This window comes from Elephas maximus, chromosome 13 (assembly GCF_024166365.1).
Source record: "Elephas maximus indicus isolate mEleMax1 chromosome 13, mEleMax1 primary haplotype, whole genome shotgun sequence".
NCBI classification, from domain to species: Eukaryota; Metazoa; Chordata; class Mammalia; order Proboscidea; family Elephantidae; genus Elephas; species Elephas maximus.
The window spans coordinates 29987474-30008179 of NC_064831.1; the positions used below are offsets into that span (position 1 = coordinate 29987474).

The 20706-nt window shown below is 38.3% G+C and overlaps 1 protein-coding gene across 2 annotated transcripts in view; it reads right to left on the reverse strand.

Annotated features, from left to right (window-relative positions):
- MND1 (meiotic nuclear divisions 1) overlaps positions 1-20706 on the reverse strand; it is a 137151-nt gene that overhangs the window by 45094 nt on the left and 71351 nt on the right. For both annotated transcript variants that reach the window (XM_049852764.1, XM_049852763.1), the window contains exon 6: positions 18174-18288. In XM_049852764.1, the coding sequence (XP_049708721.1) occupies positions 18174-18288 (115 nt within the window). The remainder of the gene's footprint in view (positions 1-18173; positions 18289-20706) is intronic.

Genomic DNA, 20706 nt, shown 5'->3' on the forward strand with positions numbered 1-20706 from the left:
TCCATGTATCTGTTGTTCTACCAGTACCAGGCTGTTTTGACTACTGTGGCAGTATAATAGGTTCTAAAATCGGTTTCTTTGGTTTTTAATGACTAATGATTTAAGTATCTTTTTATGTGCTTACTGGCCATTTACATCTCTTCTTGTAGAAATGTCTATTCAATCTGTTACCCATTATAAAAATGAGATTCTTTTATTATTACATTGTCAGACTTGGATCAGATATACGATTTGCAAATATTTTCTCCCATTCTATGGGCTTTCTTTATACTTTTTTGATACTGTACACTGATGCACAAAAGCTTTTAATTTTCAAGTCTAATTTATCTACTTTACCTCTGGTAGTTTGTGCTTTTGATGTCATATGAGTTAATTTTTATATACAGTGTGAAGTAGGAATCCAGATTCATTCATTTGAATGTAGATATCAGTTGTGCCCAGCATCACTAGTTAAGACTATTCTTTTCTGATTAAATGGTCTTGCGATCTCTGTCAAAAATCTATTGGGTTTACTTCTGGATTCAATTCCATTCTATTAATCTATATATTTCACGCCAGTACCAAACTGTCTTGATTATTACAGCTTTGTAATGAGTTTTGAAATTGGGAAATTCAAGTCTTTCAACTTTGTTCTTCTTTTTTAAGATTTTGGCTATTCTGTGTCCCTTATATTTCCATATGAATTTTAGGATCAACTTCTCAATTTCAGCAAAAAAAAAAAAAAAAAAAAGGCACCTGGGATTATAATGCGATTGCATGGAATCTATCAATTTGGGGAGTATTTTCATTTTTACTAATATTAAGTCTTACAACCCATGCCCATATAATGTCTTCCCATTTATTTAGATCTTTATTTTCTCTCAACAATATTTCGTGGTTTTCAGTGTACAAATCATATACTTTGATTAATTCATTCGTACATATTTTTTTTTTATGGCATTAAGGAATTTTTAAAATTCATTTTCAGACTGCTTATTGTTAATGAATAGAAACATAACTGCTTTTTGTATATTGAGTTTGTATCCTGTAACCTTGCTGAACAACTGATCTCTAAAAGTTTTTTTTTTTTTTATGTATGGGTGGATTCTTTAGGGCCTTCTGTATATAAGATCATGTCACCTGCAAATAGAGATAGTATTACTTCTTCCTTTCCAATCTGGATGCGTTTTATTTATTTATTTTTGCCTGTGTGTTCTCACTAAACTTCCAGTACAATGTTGAATAAAACTGGCAAAAGCTGACATCCTTGGGGAAAGCTTTCAATCTCTGACCACTGCATGGTAATGAATCACCTTAACAAAAACAGAATAAAAAAAAATAATTTGGCCTTTGTCCCTGGTTCCTAAGAGATAATCTTTGGAATTTTCTGAGTAACTGAGGTGCTTTTATTATCTAAAACCTCCAGACCATGTCTGAGGATTTGTGTGAATGAGTAGAGGCTGGCTAGACTAGAAAGACCACCTGGTAGCTAGAAATCAACTAACCTCATGAGTTAACCTATCATGCATACACAATAAGGCCTCAATCATGACCACATAACAACTGAGGTCAATAAAGGGCCTGCACACAGAGGCTCCACAGGCTTTCTGGCTGGTGAAGGAAGGGTGACAAACCCAATTTGGAACGTGGAAGCTTTGTGCTGGGAACCCTCTCAGATTTCACCCAGGCATCTCTTCCTTATGATGATCCTGATTTGTATGCTTTTGCTATAATAAACCTGTAATCATAAATACAGTACTTTCTGAGTTCTGTGGTCATTCTAGCAAATTATGAAACCCAAAAGAGTAGTGGAAGCCAGAAAGTTAGGGTGAAGGAGCCCAGGGGAGACCTCAAAGCTTGCGGTTGGCATCTTGATGGAGCAGTGGGAAAACCCCAAATTTGTGGCCTGCAGGTCAAGAGTTAAGGGTGTTGCATGGATTCCCGAGTTTCTGGTTGTCATCTATTTAGCAGACTGCCTTCAGTGTCCTTTCAAACTGTGAGCTCTGTTCTAGTTCCAGGTGGCTTGGGGCAAAGAGAATGCTGTGTGAGCAGCTAATGTCAGAGATGACTGAGAAATGGAAAAGTGAATATTTGATTAATCTTCACATTTTGTGTACGGAATGTTCTTATCCACGAAACCACTAAATATGAAGTTAGCTGTGGGTTTTTTGTAAATGCCCTTTATCAGGCTGAAGAAGGTTCCTTCCATTCCTACTTTGTTGAGCATTTTTCTCATGAACAGTGTTGGATTTTGTTTCTGCATCTATTGAGATTTTTTTTTCTTCATTAATATGGTATGTTGCATTGATTGATTTTCATATGTTGAGCCAACCTTGCATTGCTGGGATAAATCCCATTTGGTTATGGTGCATAATTCTTTTTACATAGAGCTGGACTCGGTTTACTAGCATTTTGCTGAAGATTTTTGTATCTATATTCATAAGGGATACCCTATAATTTTCTTTTGTGTGATGTCTGTCTACTTTTGATATCAGTGTTAATACTGATCTCAAAAAATGAGTTAGCAACCATTCCCTCTTCTTTTTTTTAATAGTTAATTCTTCTTTAAGTGTTTGGTAGAATTCATCAGTGAAGGCATCTGGTCCTGAGCTTTTCATTGTGAGAAGTTTTTTAGTGATTAACTCAATCTATTTATTTGTTATAGGTTTACTGAGATTTTGTATTTCATCTTTGAGTCAGTTTTGGTAGTTTGTATTTCTAGGAACATGTCCAATTCATCTAGTTTACCTAATTTGTTGGCATACAACTGTTTATAGTATTCCCTTATATTCCTTTTTATTTTTGTATGGTTGGTAGTAATGTCTCCTCTGTCACGCTTCATTTTGGTAATGTGAATCTTCTTTTTTTCTTGGCTAGTCTAGCTGAAAGCTTGTCAGTGTTCTTGGTCTTTTAAAAAAAAAACAACTTTCATTTATTTTCTCTATTCCTTATTTCACATTTTTCCACTCTAATTTTTATTATTTCCTTTCTTCTGCATGCTTTGGGTTTAGTTTGTTCTCCTTTTTATAGTTTCTTAAGGTAGAGGGTTAAGTTGTTTGTTTTTTTTTTTTAACGTAGGTGTTTACAACTATAAATTTCCTTCTGAGCACTTTTGTTGTATCTAATTAGTTTTTGTATATCTTGTTTTTATTTTCATTCATTTCATAGTATTTTCTAACTTCTTTTGTGATTTCTTTCATCCATCATTATTTAGGAGCATATTGTTTAATTTTAACACATTTGTAAATTTTCAAAATTTCCTTTTGTTAATGATTTCTAATTTTATTCCACTATCCTCAGAGTATATGCTTTGTATTATTTAAATCCTCTTAAATTTACTGTGACTTGTTTTAGGCCTAACATATGGACTATTCTGGAGAATGTTCCATGTGCACGTAAGAAGACTGTGTACTCTGTTGTTGGGTTCAGAGTTTTATAGAAGTCTGTTAGTCTATTTGGGTTAACCAGTTGCCATTGAGTCTACTCCAACTCATGGCGACCCCATACGTATCATGGTACTAAAACAAAACTTTGTGCCCATATAGAGCCATTCCTCCTGTCTTTTATGGTATTATCCTCACAAATTACATCTTCATACATTTTTGAGAGGTTGTCTTTTAAATTAGAAAAAAAGGAATTATAAACAAAAATACATTTATACGGTCTTTGATATTTATTTATGTAATTACTTTTACTGGCGTGCTCTTTATTTCTTCATACCAATCAAGTTACTGTCTGGGATACTTCCACTTCAACCTAGAGAACTCACTTTAATATTTTTTTGTAGGGCAAGCCTGATGGTGACCAACTCTCTCAGTTCTTTTTGTCTGGGAGTGTCCTCATTTTTGAAGGAAATTTCTTCTGGATATAGAATTCATAGTTGACAGTATTTTTTCTTTCTGTACTTTGATTATGTCATCTCAATGCCTTCTGATGAGAAATCAGCTATTCATCTTATTGAGGATCACTTATACATGATGAGTTCCTTCTCTCTTGGCTGCTTTCAATATTCTCTCTTTGGATAGTTTGATTATGACATGTCTACATGTAGATCATTTTCAGTTTATCCTACTTGGAATTTGTTGAAATTCTTGGATGTGTTTCATCAAATTTAATAAATTTTCAGCTATTATTTCTGCAAATATTCTTTCTGACCCTTTCTTTCCTCCTCTTCTGGGACTTCCACTATGCATATGTTAGTACGCTTGTTCGTGTCTCGCAAGTCTCTGAGGCTTTGTTCATTTATCTTCATTCTTTTTCCTTTCTGTTCCTCAGACTGGATAATTTCAATTGAACTACATTCCAGTTTCTTCTGCCTGATGGAATCTGCTGTCATTTCAGTTATTATACTTTCCAATTCCAGAATTTCTATTTTTTTTGTATATATATAATTTCTATCTCTATTGATATCCTTTACTTGGTTCTCATAATTCCTTTAGTTCTTTAAACATGGTTTCTTTAACTCTTTGAACAGATTTAAAGTAGCTGATTTAAAAGTCTTTGTCTAGTAAGTCCAACATCCGGGCTTCCTCAGGAACAGCTTCTAATGATTGCTTTTGTTCTTGTGTATAGGCCATACTTTGATTCCTTGTGTTTCTCTCTTTTTTTGGTCAAAAAATGGACATTTTAGATATAATGTAGCATCTCTGGAAATCAGACTCTCCTCCCTACCCAGGGTTTGTTACTCTCACTGCTTGTTGTAGTTTTTGTTGTTTGTATGTTTGGTGATTTTTCTGAAATAATTCTGTAAAGCCCATATTCTTTGTTGTGCATAGACACTGAAGTCTCTATCTAGTTAAGTGTAGTAGTCAGCTAATGATTGAACAGAGATTTCCTTAAACACCTAAAAAAAAAAAACACCTAGAAGTACTAAATACCCCAATCTTAGCTGAGGGGCTGTGTACGCATGTTGGTACACACCTCCAACACTTAGCAGGGCAGTTTAACAGTTTATATCTCTGCTCTAGCCTTCACTTCCAGCTTAAATACAGCATCAAGGGCAGCAAGAGGTGGTAGCTTTGGATCTACTAAAGTCTTTCCTGAGCATGCCTATGTGTGTGGCCTGCTAGATTCCCAGGAATATGTTGGAGCTTTTTAAGGTCCCTAAGGACATCTCAGAAACCCTGGTGGCATAGTGGTGAAGAGCTACAGCTGCTAACCAAAAGGCTGGCAGTTTGAATCCACCAGGTGCTCCTTGGAAACCCTATGGGGCAGTTGTACTCTGTCCTATAGGATCCCTATGAGTCAGAATACAATCGATGGCAATCAGTTTTTTGGTTTTTAAGGATATTTCACTTGTCAAGTATTTTTTAAAATCTTCTGGTTAGGAGGCGGGTCCAAGACGGTGGAGTAGTCAGATGCTTCCAGTGATCCCTCTTAAAACAAAGACCCGAAAAAACAAGTGAAATCATTATATTGCTGTCAAGCTAGGAGACCTGAACATCAAAGGCAAAATTAGAAAAAGGACTGAGAGGCAGGGGGAGGTAGAGGCTGGTTCAGAAGCAGAGAGGAGTTACCGGGCCTGAATCCCCAGGAACCTTCAGGCACCATTTCCGGGAGTACTGAAGCGGGCTGGTGGTAGCATTTGGCTACAGTTTCCTCACGGTGAAACAGCCAGCTGCATGGACTACTCACACCTCCGGAACCAGAGAAGAAAGGTGCTTTCAGCAAAAGCTAAGTACTTGCATATATTTTACTGTTCCCCAAGTCCCAAAGCCAGCTTCAGTGGCTGTCGATCTCCTTGTGCCTGAGACAGGCCGTGCTGAGCGCCCTAACTCATTCTCCTGGCCTTGAAGAAGGAATAAATTCACAATTCGGGGAAAGATAATCTGCCAGCTCCACTAACCCAGGGAGCTCAAGAAAGAAGCGGCTAATGTCCAGGCATAAATGGTCTGTGGACTTTCCCTCCTGCCTGGACCTGTGTGGGCCTATGTCAGCAGAATAGGTCCTTGTTGGCAGACTGTGAATGTTTCAGCTGTACAGTGGAGAGGTGGGTGTTTGATATTTGACATTGCTTTGCCTATTAAAAAGGGTCCTCACCTATCCAAATCAGAGGCCTAAGGACTAGTAGCTCCACTCAGGTCACCCAGCCACCCGCAACAGGGGTACAAGAATAGCTGATACCTCCCAATCCTTACAACCAAATGCACTGGGTGCCCATGGTCCGTCTGCAGAACCTACCCACCTGTGCGCTCTAAGGAACAGAGACACGCTTTCCTCACAGACACTGGGGGGATGGTTGTCAGCCTCCTGCCTTGTTCAGAGCATGACCCCCTGTTGGAACAAGATACCAGTACCTACACCAATCACCCCTGCCCCTCTAAGACCGTAGGACAGAGCCTGTACCACACACTAGATAAGCAACTACCTGGACACCTGAGCTGAATACAAGAGAAGTGAATGGAATCCTAGGCTGATACACCTGATGACAACTCTAGCCATCTGGTGCTAGGACGTTAGAGCTTCAAAAGATGAAAATAAGCAAGGTAGCTCACTCAAGCAACCTACTGGGGCATATCAAAACAAAACAAAGGAAGAAGCTAGGATAGAGTAAGCAAGCATAAAATAAACTAATACAATAACTTATACATGGCTTGGAGACAACAGTCAATAACAAATCACATAAAGAAGCAGAGCATGATTGCTTCAGCAAGCTCTCAAAACAAAGAATCAAGTGATCTTCTGGATGAAGGTGCATTCCTGGAATTACCAGATGCAGAATACAAAAGATTAATATACAGAACTCTTCAAGACATCAGAAACAAAATCAGGAAGGGTATCAGGCAATACACAGAACAAGCCAAGGAATATGCAGATAAAGGAGTTGAAGAAATTAAAAAGGTTATTCAAGAACATAATGAAAAATTTAAAAAGCTGCAAGAATTCATAGAGAGACAGCAATCAGAAATTCAGAAGATTAATAATAAAATTAACAGAATTAGAAAACTTGACAGAAAGTCAGAGGAACAGAGTTGAGCAAGTGAAGGCAGAACTGGTTACCTTGAAGATAAAGCGCTTGGCACCAATACACCTGAAGAAAAACCAGATAGAAGAATTAAAAAAAAAAATGAAGAAAGCCTAAGAATCATGTGGGACTCTATAAGAGAAATAACCTACCAGTGACTGAAGTACCATAACAGGGAGGGATAACAGAAAATACAGAGAGAATTGTTGAAGGTTTGTTGGCAGAAACCTTCCTGGATACTGTGAAAGAGGAGAAGATATCTATGCAAGATGCTCATCCAACTCCACATAGGTAGATCTTAAAAGAAAGTCATCAAGACATATTATAATCATACTTGCCAAAACCAAAGATAAAGAGAGAATTTTAAGAGCAGCTAGGGATAAACAAAAAGTCACCTACAAAGGAATCAATACAAATATGCTCGGACTACTCGGCAGAAACCATGCAGGCAAGAAGGCAGTGAGATGACTTATATAAAGCAATGAAGGAAAAAAAATTTGCCAGCAAAGAATCATATATCCAGCAAAACTCTCTCTCAAATATGAAGGTGAAATTAGGACGTTTCCAGATAAATAGAAGTTTAGGGAATTTGTAAAAACCAAACCAAAGCTACAAGAAATACTAAAGGGAGTTCTCTGGTTAGAAAATCAGTATCAGATACCAACCCAAGAGTAGAACACTGGACAGAGCAATCAGATGTCAACCCAGTTAGGGAAATCACAAAAATAAATCAAGATTAAAAAAACACTCAAAACAGGGAAACAGCAATGTCATTATGTAAAAGAAGACAACATTAAAACAATAAAGAGGGACTAAGAAATGTAGTCACAGGTCTTTCATACGGAGAGGAAGAGAAGGTGATAGAAATAAAAGTTAGTTTTAAACTTAGAAAAATAGGAGTAAATAACCACAAAGGAGACTAACAACCCTACTTACCAAAATCAAACACAAGAGAAAAACAGAGACTCAGCAGAAACAAAATCATCAACAACGAGTAAGAGGAAAAGACAATATTATAAACTACTCAGCACAAAAAATTAAGTGGGAAAAAGAAACCGTCAACAACACACACAAAAAGATATCAAAATGACAGCATTAAACTCATACCTATCCATAATTACGCTGAATGTAAATGGACTAAATGCACCCATAAAGAGACACAGAGTGGCAGAATGGATAAAAAAAAAAACATGATCCGTCTATATGCTGCCTACAAGAGACACACCTTAGACTTAGAGACACAAACAAACTCAAAGTATGGGAAAAACTAAGCAAACAACAATCAAAAAAGACCAGGACTGGCAATATTAATTCCTGACAAAACAGACTTTAAAGTTATATCCACCACAAAGGATAGGGAAGGACACTATATAATGATTAAAGGGACAATATACCAGGAGGATATAACATATTAAATATTTTTGCACCTAATGACAGGGCTGCAAGATACATAAAACAGACTCTAATGGCACTGAAAAGTGAGATAGGCGGCTCCACAAAAACAATAGGAGACTTAAACACACCGTCAGTGAAGGAAAGATATCCAGAAAGAAACTCAGTAAAGACACGAAGACCTAAATACCACAATCAACCAACAGCAGCCAAGTATACTTTCTTTTCTTGTGCACATGGAACATTCTCTAGAACAGACCACATATCAGGTCACAAGCCTTAGCAGACTCCAAAACATTGAAATATTACAAAGCATCTTCTCTGACCAGAAGGCCATAAAAGTAGAAATCAGTAACAAGCAGGGAAAAGAAATCAAACACTTGGAAACTGAACAGTACCCTGCTCAAAAACGATGGAATAAAGAAATTCATAGAATCCAATGAGAATGAAAACATTTCCTATCAGAACCCTTGGGACACAGCTAAAGCAGCGATCAGGGATCGATTTATATCAATAAATGCACACATACAAAAAAGAAGAAAGGGCCAAAATCAAAGAATTATTCCTATAACTTGAATACAAAAAGAGCAACAAAAGAAACCATCAGGCACCAGAAGAAAGCAAACAATAAAAATTAGAGCAGAATTAAATGAAATAGAGAACAGAAAAACAATTGTAAGAGTAAACAAGACCAAAACCTGGTTCTTTGAAAAAATTAACAAAATCTATAAACCACTGGCCAAACTGACAAAAGAAAAACAGGAGAGGAAGCAAATAACCCAAATAAGAAATGCAATCGGCGATATTACAACAGACCCTACTGAAATTAAAAGAATCATATCAGCTTACTACGAAAAACCATACTCTAACAATTCAAAAGCCTGGAAGAAATGGATGAGTTCCTAGAAACACAGTACCTATCTAAACTAACAGAAACAGAGATAGAACAACTAAATAAACCCATAACAAAAGAAGAGATTGAAAAGGTAATCAAAAAACTCCCAACAGAAAAAAGCCCTGGTCCCGATGGCTTCACTGCAGAGTTCTAACAAACTCTCAGAGCATAGAAAAGGAAAAGACTCCCAAACTCATTCTATGGAGCCAGCATATGCCTGATACCAAAATCAGGTAAAGATACCACAAAAAAAGAAAATTACAGACCTATATCCCTCATGAACTTTCATGCAAAAATCCTCAGCAATATTCTACCCAACAGAATTCAACAATGTATCAAAAAAATAATTCACCATGAACAAGTGGGATTCATACCGGTTATGCAGGGATGACTCCACATTAGAAAAACAATTAATGTAATCCATCATAGAAATAAAACAAAAGAACCACATGATGTTATCAACTGATGCAGAAATGGCATTAGACAAAGTTCAACACCCATTCATGATAAAAAACTCTCAGCAAAATAGGATTAGAAGGAAAATTCCTCAACATAATAAAAGGCATTTATACAAAGCCAACAGCCAACATCATCCTAAATGGAGAGAGTCTGAAAGCACTCCCCTTGAGATCGGGAACCACACAAGGATGCCCTTTATCACCACTCTTATTCAACATTGTGCTGGAGGTCCTAGCCAGAGCAATTAGGCTAGATAAAGAAATAAAGGGCATCCAGATTGGTAAGGAAGAAGTAAAAGTATCTGTTTGCAGATGACATGATCTTATACACAGAAAACCCTAAGGAATCCTCAAGAAAACTACTGAAACTAGTAGAAGAATTCAGCAGAGTGTCAGGATACAAGATAAACATACAAAAATCAGTTGGATTCCTCTACACCAACTAAAACAACATCGAAGAGGACATCACCAAATCAATACCATTTACAGTAGCCCCCAAGAAGATAAAATACTTAGGAATGAATCTTACCAGAGATGGAAAAGACCTATACAAAGAAAACTACAAGATACTACTGCAAGAAACCAAAAGAAACCTACAAGGAAGTGGAAAAACATATCTTGCTCATGGATAGGAAGACTTAACATTGTAAAGATGTCTATTCTATCAAAAGCCATCTATAGATACAATGCAATTCCCATCCAAATTCCAATGACATTTTTTAATAAGATGGAGAAACAAATCAACTTCATATGGAAGAAAAAGAGGCCCCAGATAAGTAAAGCATTACTGAAGAAGAGCAAAGTAGGAGGCCTCATTCTACCTGATTTTAGAACCTATTATACTGCCACAGTAGTCAAAACAGCCTGGTACCGATACAACAACAGATACATGGACCAATGGAACAGAATTGAGAATCCAGACATAAATCCATCCACAGATGAGCAGCTGGTATTTGACAAGGGCCCAAAGTCAGTTAAATAGGGAAAAGACAGTCTCTTTAACAAATGGTGCTGGCATACCTGGATATCCATCTGCAAAAAAAGGAAACAAGACCCATACCTCACATCATGCACAAAGACAAGCTCAAAAAGGATCAAAGACCTAAATATAAAATCTAAAGCCAAAAAGGCCATGGAAGAAAAAATAGGGACAATGCTAAGAGCCCTATACATGGCATAAGCAGTATACAAAACACTGTTAACCATGCAGAAGAAAAACTAGATAACTGGGAGCTCCTAATTATCAAACACCTATGCTCATCCAAAAACTTCATCAAAAGAGTAAAAAGACTACCTACAGACTGGGAGAAAGTTTTTAGCTATGACATTTCTGATCAGCATCTGATCTCTAAAATCTACATGATACTGCAAAAACTCAACTACAAAAAGACAAATAACCCAATTAAAAAATGGGTAAAGGATGTGAACAGGCACTTCACTAAAGATGACATCCAGGTAGCTAAGAGATACATGAGGAAATACAATCATTAGCCATTAGAGAAATGCAAATCAAAACTACAATGAGATTCCATCTCACTCCAACAAGGCTGGCATTAATCCAAAAAACACAAAAATAATAAATGTTGGAGAGGTTGTGGAGAGGCTGGAACACGTCTACACTGCTGGTGGGAATGTAAAACGGTACAACCACTTGGGAAGCCAATTTAGTGTTTCCTTAAAAAGCTAGAACTATAACCATACAGTCCAGCAATCCCACTCCTTGGAATATACCCTAGAGAAATAAGAGCCCTCGTACGAACAGATATATGCACACCCATATTTACTGCAGCACTGTTTACAATAGCAAAAAGATGGAAACAACCTAGGTGCCCACCAATGGATGAATGGATCAATTACGGTATATTTACACAATGGAATACTACACAACGATAAAGAGCAACGATGAATTCAAGAAACATCTTTTTACATGGATGAATCTGGAAGGCATTATGTTGAGTGAAATTAGTCAGTTGCAAAAGGAAAAATATTGTATAAGGCCACTATTGTAAGAACTCGAGAAATAGGTTAAACAGAGAAGAAAATATTCTTTGATGGTTAGGAGACGGGGGAGGGAGTTAGGGAGGGAAATGAGTTTTCACTAATTAGATAGCAGATAAGAACTATTTTAGGTGAAGGGACAGACAACACACAATACAGGAGAGGTCAGCACAACTGGGCTACACCAAAAGCAAAGAAGTTTCCTGAATAAACTGAATGCTGCAAAGTCCAGTGTAGCAGGGGTGGGGTTTGAAAACCATGGTTTCAGGGGACATGTAAGTCAATTGGCATAATAAAATCTATTAAGAAAACATTCTGCATCTCACTTTGGAGAGTGGCCTCTAGGGTCTTAAATGCTAGCAAGCAGCCATCTAAATTGTATCAATTGGTCTCAACCCACATGGAGCAAAGGAGAATGAAGAACACCAAAGACACAAGGCAATTAAGAGTCCAAGAGACAGAAAGGGCCACATAAAGCAGAGACTACATCAGCCTGAGACCAGAAGAACTAGATGCTGCCTGGCTACAACCAATGACTGCCCTGACAGGGAACACAACACAGAACTCCTGAGGGAGCAGAAGAGCGTTGGAATGCAGACCTCAAATTCTTGTAAAAAGAGCAGGCTTAATGGTCTGACTGAGATTGGAAGGACCCCGGAGGTCATGGTCCCCAGACCTTCTGTTAGCCCAAGATGGGAACCATTCCCAAAGCCAACTCTTCAGACAGGGATTGGACTGCACTACGGGATAGAAAATGATATTGGTGAAGAATAAGCTTCTTGAATCAAGCAGACCCATGAAAGTATGTGGGCAGCTCCTTTCTGGAGGGTAGATAAGAGGGCAGAGGGGGTCAGAAGCTGGCTGAATGGACATGAAAATAGAGAGTGGAGGGAAGAAGTGTGCTGTCTCATTAGGGGGAGAGCAACTAGGAGCATATTGCAAGGTGTATATAAATTTTTGTATGAGAGACTGACTTGATTTGTAAACTCTCACTAGCACAATAAAAATTAAAAAAACAAAAAATCTTTTGGTTAGTATACTGCTTGCTCCAATTGTTATCCACTGTATCAGGCAGTCATGAAGTTAGATTGTTTTAGACAAACATGGTCTGAAGAAGAAGCTTTTTAGCACTGAGTTAACTTTTTTTTAACTCTTAGCCAAGTCAAAGATAAGCTTCTCTACTGGTGTTTTCCAGGGAGTCCCTGGGTAGTGGAAACATTTACTTGTTCGATTATTGGCCAAAAGGTTGGCAGTTCAAACCCACCTAGAGGTACCTTGGAAGACAGGCCTGGTGATCTGCTTCCAACAGGTCACAACCTTGAAAACGCTATGGAGCAGTTCTACTCTACAAACATGAGGTCACCATGAGTTGGAATCAACTCAAAGGCAACTAACAACAACAACAGGAAACCAGTAGCCTTGTCAAACAATGGCAAGTCTTTAGAAATGAGGCGCAGAAAAAGCTTCCACTCTGTTCTGTACAGGGAGTGCAAGACTGCTGTTTTTCAAGGTTACTTCTGAGAGTGGTATAGGAATGGGGCAAGTTAAAATACCACAAAGCTTGCCATGCTGAGATTCTATCATTTTTCTTTAATGAACACTCCCTGGATTGCTGCAAGAAAAAAAAAAAACCCCAGTGCTGTCGAGTCGATTCCGACTCATAACGACCCAATAGGACAGAGTAGAACCGCCCCACAGAGTTTCCAAGGAGCGCCTGGCAGATTTGAACTGCCGGCCCTTTGGTAGCACTTAACCACTACATCACCAGGGTTTCCAACAAGGTGTTGGTTAATTTCCAGAGCTCTAAAAAAGCTGAGGATGACAATGTTTGCCATTTTTTTATGTTTTTATAGAGGGGTGAATTTTTAGAGGTCTTTATTCTGCCATTTTGACAGATGTCTTAGCCTGCATTTTTAAGAAAATTTCTAACGTACTTCTATTTATTTTTGTGGGGATTTAATTTCTACTATAACTTGTTTTGTCTAGTCTCACTGAAGTAACTGTCAGAGAAGCTAAAATTAAAAAATATTTTTAAAAACAAGTTATTGCTTTTACTTTTTACTTCTAGAGTATCTGTAATTAATCTTACTAAAAAAAAAAGTTAGTCTTACTAATACTTGCTTAATGATACTTACTATCTATTCAACTGGCATGATGAGACAAATATTTTCTGCAGACATTACTGATAAGTAGGAGATAATACATAGCCGTGTCTACATGAATACAAGGGTTATATATAGCTTCTACCAGCAGATAAACTGTGTTCCAAAACAAACCAATAACAAACTTAGGGTAATGCACTTGCCAAAATTGCTGCTTAATTCAGAGAGGTACAAGGAATGATAACATCTGAAGTTACATGCCTAAAATAAAGTTTTTCTAGTTCATGAATCAGTCTGGCATTAATTCTCTATCCCTGTTAATTTTCTGTACCTCAAGCTTAGGGTCACCATCAGCTAAGCCTAGTTATTCTAAAGTGGATAGAAGTTGTAAAAATTATGAAAAGATACGACTGTGAGGTGATGTTAGTCATAGTATTAGCTGTAGCAATACTATGGAGACCACAAAATAGAAAAGTAGAGAGTACCCAGAGCAGAAATCCTGGTGTCATATGGCTAAGAGTTGTGCACCCTAGACAAAACAGAAGATGGAACAGGTAAGCAAAGAGTTGGTTTTCCAAGGTAAAAGTTCAAGAATTACACAAAACTGAAATCAAGAAGGAAAGCAGAACGAAGTAAAAAAACATAAATTCAAGATTAGATTTGGTTGCTGAACCTGAAAATAAACCAATCTGAAAGTATTAAACCTGAATAAGAAAACTGTCCTTGAATTTCTCTTCCATGAGAAGCTGCTCTAGGCCAGGCACCTAACGTTTGATGTCCTCATTAACAAGCAGTCTGTGTTTCTTTTGAAAATGAATCACGAGCAGATCTAGCTTCCTAGCGTAACCTCCTACCTGTCTCCTGCTGCTTTGATGTGTCTGTGTTCACTGAGGGTCATTTGTTATTAGTTAAATCTTTAAAACAGGCATGGAAGAGTTGGTTAGAATGTTCCTCTGCAGAATGATAAATGTAATGAATTTGTGGCCAGCATGAAAGAGCTAACAGGTCTCCCAAATAATTAATTTACAGAGAATGACTGGCTGCGGGGGTTCTTTTACTTATATCTCCCTTGGAAAATCACCCTCGGTAATCAGCTGAACAATCATCTAGGCTGTTGTCTTTAGTTATCTAGTGCTGCTATAACAGAAATACAAGTGGGTGGCTTTAATAAACAAATTTATTCTCTCATAGTCTGCTGTTGTTGTGTGCCATCGAGTTGATTCTGACTCACAGTGACCCTACAGGACAGAGCAGAATTGCCCCATAGGGTCTCCAAAGAGTGACTGGTGGATTTGAACTACCAACCTTTTGGTTAGCAGCCTGAACTCTTAACCGCTTCATCACCTGGGCTCCTCTCACAGTCTAGGAGGCTAAAAGTCTGAATTAGGGAGCCAGCTCCAGGGGAAGCCTTTTTCTCTCTGTTGGCTCTGGGGGAAGGTCCTTGTCATTAATCTTCCCTTGATCTAGGAGTTTCTCAGCGCAGGGACCCCGGATCCAAAGGATACACTTTGCTCCCAGCTCTTCTGTTTTGGTGGTAGGAGGGCCCTTTTCTCTGTGCTTCGTTTTTTCTTTTATTTCTCAAAAGAGTATGACTCAAGATACAACCTAATCCTATAGCTTGTCCTGCCTCATTAACATAACTGACTCTAACCCTGCCTCATTAACATCATAGAGATTAGGATTTACAACACATAGTAGAATTACATCAGATCAGAAAATGGAGGACAACCACACAACACTGGGAATCATGGCTAGCGAAGTTGACACATTTTGGGGGGACACAATTCAACCCATAACAGCTGTGTGCTACATGTACATGAACGACACTCCTAGAGTGGTGCTGGTGAGGACATGTACCTCTAAATTAAGTTTTAGATTTACACTAACAGAACTGCTAAAAAATTTTTAACTGTAAAGAATACCACCTAGGACTAGAACAACTTAACTGCAATCAAACTATTCTCAGGTTAATTTAAAAGTACCAAGTATTTTCAATTTCTCCCAAAGCCTTCAATCACATACTATAATATCACTTTTCCTAAAAGTTTCACTTGGTAAAGTTTCCAAAATAAAACATAGGCTAAGAGAAAAATATGAAGAAAGTTATGCATATTTTTCCAAGTGATTCAATACTGTTTCTTTATAATATTATTTTTCATTTCCTCAAATTTCTATCTTTACATAAATATATAAAAATTATTCAAAGTAAAGATTTGAGTACCCTGGTTTAAAATGCAAAAAATTATTGATATATTTAAAAGGCAAGTCAACATACAGACTGATTTTCTGTAACTCACAAACTTATATTTTTGGCATCATTTTTCCTACAGCACAATGGTGGTTTCTTTCTAGAGGTAAGCCACTTGGTGTCAATGTAGGTCCATCTCTGACTTTCAGTCTCCTAAGTACGATGGTTAATTTTAAGCATCAATTTGGCTAGGTCATGGTGTCGATTGTTTCCTCGAACACTAGTCTAGATGTTACTATGAAGTATTTACATGTAATTAGCATTTAAATCAGTTGGCCTAAAGTAAAGCAGATTACCCTCCATAATGTGGGTGCACCTCATCTAATCAGTTGAAGGGCTTCAGAACAAAACTACAAGTTTCCCACGGGAGAATTCTGCCTCCAAATGATAAACAGACATCCTGCCAGAATTCCTCTTTGCCCCACCATCACCTGATCTACCCATTTGGAACACAAGACTACCGGTATTTTCAGCCTGTCACCTGACCTATGGATTTTAGACTTGTCTCCACAATCATGTGAACCAAAGTCCTCAAAATAAATCTATCTATATCTACAGGGTAATGAATTACTTAACTTGGCCCTTCTAGCCATAATCTTTGTGACTCCTACACCATGACTGAGTGGGAATATGCAAATAAGGTATATGGAATCTGTGATGGTTAAGGTTTTGTGTCAATTTGCCTGGGTCATTGATTTTCAGTGGTTTGGCAGTTATGTAATGATGAAGTCATTCTCCATTTTGTGATCTGATGTAATTATCCTCCATTTTGTGATGCACTGTAAATCCTAGTCTCTAGGCCTGTGATTATAGTCCCATTTGGAAGTGAGATGTCTGTTATGTTAATGAGGCAGGATTAGGGTTGGATGTATCTTGAGCCATCACCTTACTAGAGGATGTGCCTCAAGTCACCACCCTTACTCCAGTCACCACCCTTACTACCTTTATTCAACTCTTACCTTTACTCGAGTTACACCTTACAAAATATAAAAGAAGGCAGAAGCAAGCAGAGGTGGGGACCCTCTACCACCAAGAAGAAAAGCTAGGAGTGAAGCAAATGCTTTGGACCCAGGACTCTTGCGGCAAGAACCTCCTACACCCAGGAGACAGAGCTGTAACACCAGAGATGGTGCAAGATGGTGAGAAGTGGTGGCAAGCGTAGCAGAAAGTAGACAGCAGCGGAACCAGGAGACCAGCGCAAGCGGGCTTCCCGGCCTATGGATCGAGGCAGCTATAGTGGGTGTGCAGGTCCCCAGAGTGAGAAAGCTGAGCACCTTTGGGCGGGAGGCTTCCTAATAGAGTGGGGTACCCCTGCACACTTGTCAGTGGGGCTAGGCTTCCTGACCCATGAAGTTAGGAAGCTGAGGGCCTTCGGGCTGAGGCTTACTGGTGGCCCCGAGCACTTACTGGCAGAGCTAAAGAGATTTGTAACACAGAGGCCAGGCCAAGGGCTGGAGAGAGAGGCCTGCCTGAGGACATGGCTGAGAAGAGGCTGTCCTGATCAAAGAACTATATCCTGAGTCATTTCTGATCCTGTATTGTAACCTGTTACTTCCCTAATAAACCCCATAATCGTGAGTATTGTCTGTGAGTTCTGTGTGGCCACTGCAACGAATTATTGAACTCAGCAGAAAAGTAGAGTGCTGTGGGAGGGACAAGTCATAGCTGGTGTCAGAATTGCTAAAAAGTTTGGAGAGAGGCGGTATGGCTGACCTCCACCTCATAGGAATCAGCCTTGGACTGAGGATCTTAATTCTCCTTCCCCCTTGTAAAGTTAGAGGATGTAAGACACCCCCGCCACATTATTCTTATAATATCTTACTGGTTTTGTGATTCTAGAGAAACTTGATTAAGACGCTAAGCTTGTATTTTACATCTTTACCCTTCTATCCCACCTACTTTCTCTACTTTTGAAATGATTATAATTTCCAAGTTGTTATGGGTTCATACTTTTTCTTCAATGGAAATACTAATGCAGTATTTTTCCATTATGTTATAAAAGTAGAGTACAGAACCAGAACACTACTTTATCTGGCTTCATTTTCTCATACACATGGAGAATGGTTACCAGGCAACAAGAAGTATAAAGTCTCTATCATTAGCAGTTAAAAACCGTGAAGTTGTGGTACAAACTTACGTATTTCTTCCACAACTTGTGGGTCACATTCTTTGTATTTTTCTACTTCTGCCTTTAGCTGTTCCCGTTGGTGCCGAAGTGAAGAAAGTTCCTTTGCTAACATGGTTCGTTCTTCCTGCATTCAAAACATGTTTATGTATAATTCAGACAAATAAAGTGTCATGTTTTATAATTTAATACATTTTATAAATGTAGTATTTTCATTTTATTTCTCATAAATGATATGCATTAGGGTTTTGACATCAATATTACATATAATCAGTTGCTGTAGACTTGATTCTGACTCATGGTGACGCCAACTGTGCCAACTACAACAATGTTCCATACGGTTTTCAATGGCTAAAATTTTGGAAGTATACTGCCAGGCCCTTTTTCTAAGGCAACTCTGGGTGGACTAAAACTGCCAACTTTTCGGTTAGCAGCCAAGCATATTAACTGTTCACACTACCCAGGGACTCGCAATATTATATTTATACATTTCTGAACAAAACTAGAAGTTTCCCATGGGAGAATTCTGCCTCCAAATGATAAACAGACATCCTGCAAGAAATCTCCTTTCCCCCTCATTGCCTGATCTACCAACTTGAGACACAAGACTTCCAGAAATTTTCTGTCACCTGACCTATGGATTTTGGACCTGCCAGCCCCTATAATCACATGAGCCAATTCTTCAAAATCTCTATGTATATATGTATATTTATACTTAAATATTTAAGGACAGCACAAATAGCAGAGCTGTAGCTTGTGGCCACCTTCTGTTTTCCTTTAAAGGTGAAAGAGAAAAAACCTTTAAATACAATATGATCTGATAAACACCATTTGAAATTTCTAGCCATAGTTCTTCCTAACAGGTCATTGTATTGACTACGTGCTGACTAGCCATAATCATCGATATTTAATTTATATTTGTGATACCTGAAAAATAAGTTCAAACAAAAAACAAATGCTAGCAAAGTTATGGTACAGTATCATAGGATAAATCCGAGGCAAAACTAAGTAAAAGTCAAGCTACCTAATGGAACTTGTCTGAAGTTCCTTGCTAGCTTGTATTTTTTTATATTTGTATTTACACATTTTTCTACTGCTGCTGTTTCCTGTTCCCTTTGTTCTCAAAGTGAAGACAGCCCCATTACTAGCATTTGTACAGAGAATGCCTGCAGAGAAGTACGCTGTGAAGCTGCATGTCCACAGGGCTCTGCAAGAAAAGAAATGCTCTATATCTGTGCTCCCTACTGTGGCTATCATGACTGAGGAACTAAGTTTTAAATTTTATTTAATGTGAATTTAAATGTAAATAGCCACATATGGCTAGCGTGTACAGTATTAGACAGCACAGCTCAGGAGAGATTCAAAGATGACTACAGTATAAGAAGGAGGTATTGGTGGTTCAGTGGCAGAACTCTTGCCTTCCATACAGGAGACCTGGGTTCGGTTCCTGGCCAATGCCCGCCATACACAGACATCACCTGTCAGTGGAGGCTTGCATGTTGCTATGATGCTGAACAAGTTTCAGTGGAGCTTCCAGGCTAAAATGGACTAGGAAGAAAGGCCTGATGACCTGCTTCTGAAAAGCAGCTAATGAAAACCCTATGGATTACAACAGCCCAAATCACAACAGATCATAGGCGTGATGCAGGACCAGGCAGTATTTCCTTGTGTACAGGGTTGCCACAAGTCAGGGGCCGACTTGACGGCAACTAAAAACAATATAAGAAGACATCCATTATTCACCATCCACACTCAAATTATACATACTCCACAACAAAATATGAGAGGTGAAAGAGCAAATGAAGACAGGAGAAGCAGAGTAAAGAACATATGTGTGAGTACAATGGTAGCTATCCTCAAGCCTGAATTAGAATCTGCTCCTCAGACAGTTACCAGCACTAAGATCTTGGCAAATTTCCTAATCTCTTTGTCCCTTCAGTGCCTCCAACGTAAAATGGACACAGTAATAGTAGCGACCTCCTTGAGTTATTGGCAGGATTCAATGAAAAAAAAAAAAAATTTGAACGGTGCCTGCCTGGCTCATAGTAAGCAGGATATACACATGAGTTAATTCTACCTCATCATCGTATCATCATCACCATTTGTTACTACCATGAGGAATACTTAGTATATAACCCGAACAAAACTAGATGCCATAGAGTTGATTCGGACTCATGGCAAGCCCATGTGTGTCAGAGTAGAACTGTGCTCCATAGGTTTTGTTTTTTTTATTTATTTTGTTGTTTTTGCGAATATACCTAGCAAAACACACACCGATTCAACAGTCTGTACATGTACTATTCAGTGACACTGATTATATTCTTTGAGCTGTGTAGCCATTCTCACCCTCCTTTTCTGAGTTGTTTCTCCCCCATTAAAATAAACTCACTGCCACCTAAGGTTCCTATCTCATCTATCCAGTTGCTGTTGTCAGTTTGATCCCATACAGATAGTTCCACAGGGTTTTCAATAGCTGGTTTTTTTGGAAGTAGATCGCCAGGTCTTTCTCCCAAGGTGCCTCTGGGTAGAATGGAACCACCAACTT